Source organism: Zootoca vivipara, chromosome 16, assembly GCF_963506605.1.
Source record: "Zootoca vivipara chromosome 16, rZooViv1.1, whole genome shotgun sequence".
Lineage (NCBI taxonomy): Eukaryota > Metazoa > Chordata > Lepidosauria > Squamata > Lacertidae > Zootoca > Zootoca vivipara.
The window spans coordinates 35,257,411-35,267,516 of NC_083291.1; the positions used below are offsets into that span (position 1 = coordinate 35,257,411).

Below are 10,106 nucleotides of genomic sequence, written 5' to 3' on the forward strand. Positions count from 1 at the left end.
TAACAGTAAGAGCTGTTCGACAGTGGAATTTGCTGCCAAGAAGTGTGGTGGAGTCTCCTTCTTTGGAGGTCTTTAAGCAGAGGCTTGACAGCCATATGTCAAGAATGCTTTGATGGTGTTTCCTGCTTGGCAGGGGGTTGGACTGGATGGCCCTTGTGGTCTCTTCCAACTCTATGATTCTATGGGCCAATAGCACCCAGCCCTCCCAGAGAGCAGAGAGTTCCTGCTGCCACAGATAAAAGGAAGGGGGGGAGTGAAGCCAGGTACTACCACACACCATGCTAAACTCCTGTCCAATGAGAGCTGGGTCCCATCATCATCTTGACTTCCTTTGGCCATAGCATATCTGGCTAGTTAGTGCAAGTAAGTTTGGAATTCCTTCCTCTCTCTCCTCGCTCACCCTCCCGTTTTGGTCACTGAGCCTCGGAGCCTCATTCCCCTTTAGACCAAGCCTGAACAACATTCACATTGATTACAACCCCCAAAGGTGGTGAGGCCCTGGCGTGTTAATGGAAACGTCCAAGCACACCAAGAGCAGCATACGAATGGGAGAATGGCTGTATCATAACCCCCTTATTGCTCCTCCTCCTCCGGAATTCAGAAATATATGCTGGGCTTGTCACCCAGAATACCCTGTGCTGGCCTTTGTGAGAGACTGTGAGCATGTCTCTCTGGGCAAAGGATTGAAATCTCTGTATATAGTTGTGTTTTATTTTATGTAGACGAGTAACGATATAGCGTTACGCAACTTGTAATATAAATAAATACTTTGGAGAAGAACTGAACAGGTGAGGTGTTTATTCCTTCAAGGGAATTCACCAATAGAGAGCTGGATTGCTGCTGCTGCTGCTGTGAAGATGCAGGAAGACTTTTTGGGTAACTCTGCTGCAAGACGGTAAAAGGAACCCCAAAGGGTTGGAGCACAAACCATCTAACTCCCTGGAACAGCAAATGCCTTAGGTCCATGTTTTTCAACCTTTCAGTCCAGCACTCATTTCTCAAAACAAAACCACCACCAAACTGGGAGGGGTAGCTAATGCCACCAAAGATGGAATTAGGATTCAATACTAGTTTAACAGATTGGAGAACTGGGCCCAAACTAACAAAAAGAATTTCAACAGGAACAAATGTCAGGTTCTACACTTAGGAAGGAATAACCAGCTGCACAAATATAAAATGGAGGAAACCTGGCTTAGTAGTACATGCAAAAAAGATCTAGGGGTCTTAGTAAACCACAAACTTAACATGAGTCAACAGTGCAGTGCAGCAGCAAAAGAAGCTAAGGTTATTCTAGGCTGCACCAACAGAAGTATAGAGTTCAATTCAAGGCAAGTATTAGAACCACTCTATTCTGCCTTGGTCAGATCACACCTGGAGTACTGAGTCCAATTTTGGGCACCACAATTTAAGAAGGATATTGATAAAACTGGAAGATGTTCAGAGGAGTGTGACCAAGATGATCAAGGGTCTGCAAACCAAGCCTTGTGAGGAACAGTTGAGGGAGCTGGATATGTTTAGCCTGGAAAAGAGGAGAGTGAGAGGAGACATGATAGCCATATTCAATTCTTTAGAGCTGTTATGTAGAAGATGGCGAAAGCTTGTTTTCTCCTGCTCAGAAGGTTAGGACTTGAACCAATGGTTTCTAGTTACAAGAAAGGAGATTCCTAGGTCAAAGGGCAGCATCGGGAATGGGGATGTTATTGGCACCTGCTATGAGCTACACTGCAACAGGGGGTCAAATGCCAGTCTCTGGAGCCTCCAGCTCCTTCTTCTTGCTATTCCTGCCTACCGTCCCCAAGCAAATGAAAAGCACAGTCTCCAGGCCCTTCAGCCTCCATCTCTTGGGATCATTCTCATTCATCTGGCTTACCTTACTCACAAACTCCTCCTGCCCTAGAGACAGCAGGTCACTTCAGCCACAGCCAAACTAACTTCCCACTTCCCCACATCTGTGACAGACTGTGCGAAAACATTCTGCGTGGCCCATTTCATTCTCGCTTCTCAGAACGCTCAAGCCACCACAGAACAGCTCAGCCAACAGGTGCCAGAAGTTTCAGCACTGCTGCAATCAGATCTCTTAAACGCATCACAACAGGCACACTAACTTCTAAATCTATACACCGATTTCCATGCAAAGGATACTCAAAATTGGCCTTCTCTTCTATTTTGGGTTCCAGACTCCCACACAGTTGCCACGACCAATTGACGCCACAAGGAAAAGACTTTTCCTTCACTTCAGCATAAATGGTGGCCACACAAAGTCTTGGTATTCAGAGAATGGCCAGCAAGGATCAGGCAGGCTCCTAAACGTCCACTCGCAGATATTTCCTCCTAGTCCAGTTTATGTAGCTTATAGGTACACAATTCCAACTCTGTCCGGAAAACAGAAACTGGTTCACAAGTTGCCATTTAACCAACTTATTTCCCTTCTTGATAATTTATGTTAATACAAGCAGCTTCCTCACTGGAGGAGGTTTTCTCCCATATTAAGCAATGGTCTGCTTACAAATATTCTCAGATTTCATCCAGCCTTCTTTTCCCCCCTGCCCTCTTGCCCAATCATCTCAAATTAAAGATGAAAGAATGAGTAAATCTTTCAGCCTAAATCTTTGCCTAAATTAAAGATAAAAGAATGAGCAAAATTTTCAGCCTAAATCTTTGCCTAAATTCTACCCGATAGTTTCCTCAGATAACAGAACATTATCAACTCTTGTCTCACAAGCAGCACCTGAATCTTTGGTGCGGGCAGATGGTCTTAAGACTCCAAAATTTCACTAAACCCTCCTCCTCTTGTGCCAAATTTGTAAGTAACCTTGTGATTCAATCCAAACTTGGGCAGAACTGGATTCCTTACAAACACATACACGGTCTTAATATGGCTTTCCCTTTTGGCCCTCTTCTCCATGCAGTCATCTTGACTACTGGAATTTCTCCCACTTAATCTGTTCTGATGCCTTCATTAAATTCATCTCCCGCACACCGTATTGCCATTCTCACACCACCTTTTTGCCAAAATTTCCAGCTCTTTCAGCATCGGGCTTCTAGTTCATAGTTCTCTTCCAGCGCTTTCCCTGTGTCTCCATGCAGGTTCTCTTCCCAACACCCCATTTTCTTAATCCCCCCCCATCCCCTTTGACACAGGAAGCAGATGCCAGGGCCGTAGCTGGAGGGTGGGGGCGCTAGCTGGATATTTTCTAGACGAAGCTTCCAGAGGCACACCATTGAGGCTCCCAGGCTGTGTGTGTGTGTGTGTGTGTGTGTGTTTGTGTGTGTATATACACAAATGCGCACGCGGGGGGGGGGCACCAAACTGGGTCTTTGACCTGGGTGAAATAAAGCCTAGTTTCAGCCCTGCTTTCATCCAGTCCTCCTGGCAATACTCATCTTACACACAAGTCTCCCTAAGGACCAGAGAGTTCTAGGTTGGATTACTGCAACACATTATATGTAGTTCTGCGTCTGAAGAATGTTTGGAAACTAGCTGGTGCAGAATTCGGCGGGCAGGTTGCTCGCCGGGGCAAGACGGTTTTAGCATATTACACTGATCCTGGCCCAACTGCACTGGTTTTGACCTATAAAGCTTTAAATGGCTTAGGGCTGCAATCCCTGAAGGACTGCCTCTCCCCATATGAACCAACCCAGACTCCGAGATCATTCTCTGAGGCCCATCTTCACTGACTCCTCCGTGAGGGTTCCAGAGGGTGGCAACACAAGAACAGCCCTTTTCTGCAGTGGCTCCCCATTTGTGGAATGCTCTCTGCCCAGGGAGGTTTGTCTGGCACCTTCATTATACATCTTTAGGTGTCAGGTGAAAACCTTTCTCTTCAACCAGGCCTTTAGCTGATTAATAGTCATGGGTCTTTTAAATGTGTTGGGGGGGGTGTTATTGTTTTGTTTTGCTTTTGGTCTAACTATTTGTCTGTGCTTTTATTCTGTATTTTTTATCTTGTGAACTGCCTTGAGATCTTCAGATAAAGGGCAGTACGGTATATAAATGTAATAAATAAATAAGCTTCAATCTCTTCTGTGTTAACTTCCCTCTAGTATCTTCCCCTCCCTTCTGGCTATTATTTAATCAAACACTGGGGGGGGGGAATCCAAATGGAAGAGTGATTGTGTCCCACTAACCCACTGAAAAATCTCCTGCACAAGCCTCATTGAAACAAATGTGAGCTTCCTAAAAGCAACTGCCAATAATTTCTAGGCCAAGGTCAAGGTTTTGATGGATCCCTTACATATCCTTATATGGCTCTGCAGATGTGGGCCTCCTGCAGATATGAGGTCTGTTCTGCACAATATAGGAATCGGGCCTTTAGTGTTGTGGCACCTGACCCCTAGGAATTCCCTCCCCTTAAATATTACACAGTCACCATCTATGGTGCCTATGGAAAGGGCTCCACCTTTCCAGTCTACATCTATATTGGAATTCTTTTAAAGATGTTTTTATCACTCGTCATCTGCTACCCTGGGCAACTTTGAAATTATTATAAATTTAACAAATAAATAACAATTTAATAAATAATTCAATAAATAATAATAATAATAAGATAATAAATAAATAAATAAATAAATAGGGCTTGCGCAGCAAAACTCCCAGTGGATTTCACCTAAAGAATCAGACTAGTCCACATCAAACTTCACTGCTCTTAACTGAACCGGGAGAATTCATCACCTGATAACAGCTATATCACCTCACCTGACCAGAAGGCTTCCCCTGCATATTCCTGTTTGTACTTCAGTCAGCTAGGAACAGAGTTGAATAACGTGACTTGATCGAGAGAACCATAACATACAGCCCAAGAGCAATATGAGAAAGTCAGTCAGGAATGGTGCATTATGGCAAGTGTGTCCTTCAATTTAAATTGGGGGGGGGGACGACAAAGGAAGGAAAGTTAACCAGCCAATGCTGAAACTACAGAAGACCAGTTCCGAGCAGGTATATGCTACAGACAAGTGGACCTGCAGTCTGTTCACAGGCCCTGCTGAAATACTCAATGGAATTTGAGCAACTGTACGACTACAACATCTACATAGAGTGACTCTGCCACTTCATGTAGCTAAGTGAGCACCAAGCTTAGTTTTCACTAAGGAAGCAAAACCTATGTCCTCTTTGCTATTATTTAGATTGAAGTTGGGAGCGCTTATGATAGAATACTCCTTCATACACAAATTTTCTTGAACATGGTATATGTCTGGGAGAAAGATAGGCTAGAAACCTTCTCCCAAATGTGCTCCTCCTCCTTGTGAAATAAACCGATTTGTTTAGAGAATAATTTAGTAATACACCCACCACCACCACCTGCAGCCTAAAGTGGAAGAGGCCAGACACAGGTCTACGTGAAACGATCAAGACAAAGGCTAATTTATTGGCCATGGCTACAACCCTGTCACTTTCAAGTCAAAGCCATTCCCTTCACAGTGAGAATTCCATTTATCGAACTTGAGACGAAGAACCTAGTTAAAAGGAAACTATTTGGCTGTGTTTTACAACAGCTATTCAGTTCAAATACACATGCAAGATGAGGACTATGCCTGCTCCAAATGACAAAATGGGGTAGTTTTTTTGGGGGGGAGGGATACCCAGTTCTATCCTCATTCATTGCTCCAGAGTTCTAATGAGCCTCAAAGCCAAGGCAAATTGAGGAGGTGGGGATGACTGATAAACAGTCTACACTTACTCTAAGCACTGGCACAGTAGTCCAGAGAATCATCCTTGTGGACTAGCCCATTAAATGAGCAGAATTCAGAATTTTTCAATGGGTTCTTCACATACACAGCAGCCTTTTCCCTAGCGATACCCCTCTCCTTTTCAGAGTTCCCTGATGAAACCTTTCCAGTCTTGCAAATTAAAAAGACTGGAGGGGGATATGCTTTTTCAACCCAGAGATCCTCCGCATTCCCTCCTATTTCAGGTGTGCAGGTGCTTGGACTTGGAAGTTTCGCTCATTGATGGCAGTGACAAGTGACTCTTGTCTGAGTTTCCCAGCCTGACACAGAAATCAAACCCTGTTGTCTCCCTGGATGGGAATGCAGCTGCTTACAAGGAATTCTTAGATTTGAGGGAAGGAAGTAGCTGAGCTTTGATCTCCAAGAATTGTGAGCAAGTGTGGCTCTGACAAATTTCAGAAAGAGGAGAAGAACGTGTGTAGTGAGCCTAGCCTCCCCGCACCCTCTACGGCACAGTATCACAACCATACCTTCTCCTAGGCTTTGCCCAGACTAGTCCCGGCTCTCTCGGCTAGCCAAAGTTAGCTAGTTTCAACTATCCCAATTAACACCCACTCCACCTATTTCTCAGCAGGCACACACAGAGAAAGCCTTTAAAGGGCACCCTAGGATAACCACTTCCTCCAGATCAAGCTGCATAAAGGCATCATTTGAACAGAGGGCAGGGGTTGTAGGTGAGAGAGAATCACAAACAGATGCAGAATAAATTAAAACACAGCATGTGCAAGTAGTAGGCAAAAGAAAGCCAGGAGATAAAGTCATGTTTTCCTTCCAATCTCAACGGACCTTGGAAGCCTGGCTGTAAATCCTGATGGGATCACACAAAAAGGCACGTGAGAAAAATGCTGGAGCTTCTCCTCAAATCAACAACTAAAAAAAGTCAAGGTATATGGACTGAAAGAAAGAGATCCGGAATGTAATTGTCAGTCACTCTGGTGAGACCTAGAGGAAGTCCACTAAACCTCAAGTTAATAAACCAAGCAAGGCCACATTTAGGCCATTAGCCCCCTACCCACCTCATGGTTTCAAAAGCTACTCAGAGGGGTCACCCTGCCCCCAATAATCCAGCCAGCCAAAATTTGACCTCCCAGGAAAGGATGTTAGGAGATAAGAGCATACAAAGGTAAGTATGAATGACAAGATGATAGGGTGGCGGTAGCAGGAGGGGGAAGAATTAAAAGGAAGAAAGGAGCTGGCCCCAGCGATGACTACAGGGAGATAGCAGAGGGTAGAGATTGGTGGGGGGAGAGAAAAACAAACAGATTAGGCTCGGCTTTGTTCAAGCCTGGCTAGTAAGTAGGATTGTCAACTAAAGGGGCGCGCAGAATTCCTGCCTTCCCTTCTCCTGCCTGCATAAAGCCCATCGACGACGCTGCCACCTGCACCCCGACCCATTGTTCGAAGGGGCCGAGCCCCACAAGGGCAGCTTCAAAGGAGCGGGCAGCCCCAACTTCCACGGCCTGAGGCCACGGGATCGGCTTTGCAACGGCAGGCCGCAGCCGTCGGAGAAAAGAAAAAGAGAGGGAGGAGAAAAAGCGGGGGGGGGGCTTTAAAAGGGGGAAGGGCTCGTACGCGGCCGGGGATGGGGGCCCGAGATATAGGAACGCGCTCCTGAGGACGTGCAGAGTGCCTTCGCCGTCCCGCAACCTCGGTGGAGACGAGGGTGTAGCGGGAGGAAGGCTTGCCAGGCAGCTGTGAGCCCCAGCACCTCTTAGGGAGAGAGGGGCCAAGGGAGCCTCGGACGCGCCGGCTCCTTCCCACGCAGCGGCCGGCGTCTCTCGGCCCCGGCGCCTCCAGGGCGGCCCGGGGGGGAAGCGGAAAAGCTGCTCCCTCCCCCTCCGCTCCTGCTCTCACCTGCTCGAAGGCCCACGTCTCCGCCACCCGCCGGGCGCTCAGGTCCAGAAGCGTCTCTACGGCGCTGGGGGCCGAGGTGGCGGCGGAGGCGGCGCCTGGCCCCGGCTCGGGCTGCTCCCCGGAGCCGCCGCACCTGCGCTTGGCGGGCGGGGGCTCCATAGGCCCGGCCGATCCCCGGCCTCTCCTGCGCGCCTTGCCCGGAAACCCAGAGGCGGAGGCGGCCCGGGCCTGGCCCGCTCAGTCGGCCGTTCCTCCCTCTCCGCTGGCGTCGGCGGCGTCGGATGCGGCCCCTTTAAGGAGCTCCCACAACAATGAGCTCGGCGGCCGCGGCCTCGCCGGTCCTCCCTTTTCAACCTGCTCGCCTCCCATTGGGTGGCCAGCGAAGGAGAGACCTGCAAGGATTGGGCGAGCTCGGCTGCCGCTCAAGGAGGAAACAATGCACGCCCCCATGTCGTGGGGTTTAAATAAATATTAAAAAAAGGAAAGAAAGGAAAGTCGGAGGGGAGGGCCGTCTGGGGGGAAAAGATGTCAATCAAAGGGCGAGAGGCCCACCCAGCCAATCAGGCAAGGCGGGGGCGGCCTCAGTCCTTCCGATGGGGTTCTATGTGGGCGTGGCCTGCGCTGCGAGCCTTCCATTCACAACATTCTGGAGCCGGCTGGGAATGGCAACAATGTGGCGAGCCGCGCATTCCAAACCGGGAAGGGGCCGCCTCTGCCGTCCGTCACTCCCCGGGGGCTCATCGCCGCCGCGCCCTCGCCTTCCGCACCACCGGACTCGAGGGAGGCGGGGGAGCCGAACTGCTCTGCTGCGAGCCACCTTCATTCACAAAATGACCAGGAAGAAAAGTCGTTTCAAATGTGAAAGCGTAAGCGTAACTTTTAAACTAGGCCTGTTGTGTAAGAATTTAGCCACACAGCCTCTGGGGCTAAAGGAGCAGGACATCAAGGGTTTCCTCCACCCCAACCCCCCTCATGTAATCCGGGGTGAGGCGGGATTTTAATCACATTAACCGAATCATTTTCGCTCTTTAAATACAGCAACAGGACAATTCCAGGTCGCATCCCGTTTCAGTATCTGCTCCATGAATGCACACACGTCACCATTCCTGTCAAACACTTTTGCAAAAAAAAAAAAAAACCTGCCAGTCTCGAGACTTGCCATATAGCCTGGACATTCTTAAAGTGACAATTGAAAGAAAAAGGCTTGGGATATTGAATCTGCCCCTGAATAAGCACTAAATTGGGGGGGGGGGTAAGGCAATATAAAGGGCAGCCCTATAACAGACTCTAATGATACCTTAGAGACCAACTAAGTTTGTCATTGGTATGAGCTTTCGTGTGCATGCACACTTCTTCAGATACACACTTCTTCAGATACACATGAAAGCTCATACCAATGACAAACTTAGTTGGTTTCTAAGGTGCTACTGGAAATATTTTTTAAATTTTGTTTCGACTGCGTCAGACCAACACGGCTACCTACCTGTAACTATAATCAAATAATGACAGCCACAACATTAATGGTTCTGTCACCTGCTCATCTCATTGGGATTCCATATTCTGCCAACGATGACTTTCTGCCATCTACAAGGGACAAACAGGCCAGTCTGTGCAAAAGAATAATGGACACAAATCTGACATCAAAAGGGGCAATATTCAACAACCAGCGGGAGAACATTTCAACCTCCTACAATACTCCTTTACAGACCTTTGTCCTTCTTGGACAAAAGGACTTCAAAGGGAATCCTCAGTGTGAAACTGATGAGTTGCAACTTAACAAGAATTTAGGTTCTATCACCTGTGGTCTCAATCAACATAACAGGTTTTTAACCTCACTACAGGTGTCCATTAGCTTACAAATGCCAGGATGTTCACTATCTTCAACACTGCTTTGTGAATGGTTGCTGTAATTATCAGTGTTCCCCCCAATTGTTTTTGCATTTCATTTCCCCCTGAATTCATTTCGTGTTTGTGTGTGTGTGTGTGTACTGTATTTCTCTACATCCTTATACTTCCCAACACTTCATGCGTATGATAAAGTGGACTTTAGTCCATAAAGGTTGATGCCATAATAAATTTGTTTAACCTTCAAATTGCCACAAGACTCCTTTGTGTTTTGGAGCAGCTGACTAACATGGTTATAACTCTGGAAAATATTATACAATGAATACTCAGCACTTTATGTCAAAGGTGAAATTTGAACCAGAGACCACCTTGTTCACAGCACATGTAGAAAAGCCTAAGAGATCATTTGCAAAGGCAATAGTTAATAGTTGGAACTGCGCAGAATTTATATCAATATCAGTCACCTCAAGTCAGGGACCTTGCAACACAACCTTCACAATATTGCTAATGTACTGTATGTTTCTCCTCCCGTTCTCCTCCCCTCCTTTGAGGGGATAGGGCAGGACTTCCCAGACTTGAGTCCCCCGCTGTTGTTGGGCTACAACTCCCAGCATCCCTAGCTAGCAGGACCAATGGTCAGGGATGATGGGAATTGTAGTCCAAAAGATCTGGAGGGCCGA

General features: G+C 47.3%; 1 protein-coding gene across 1 annotated transcript in view; it reads right to left on the reverse strand.

Moving 5' to 3' along the window:
- Positions 1-7,913, reverse strand: part of ZSWIM4 (zinc finger SWIM-type containing 4) — a 39,966-nt gene extending 32,053 nt beyond the window's left edge. The window contains exon 1 of the mRNA XM_035141102.2: positions 7,582-7,913. Within this exon, the coding sequence (XP_034996993.1) occupies positions 7,582-7,740 (159 nt within the window). The 5' untranslated portion in view covers positions 7,741-7,913. The remainder of the gene's footprint in view (positions 1-7,581) is intronic.
- Positions 7,914-10,106: the final 2,193 nt, after the last annotated feature.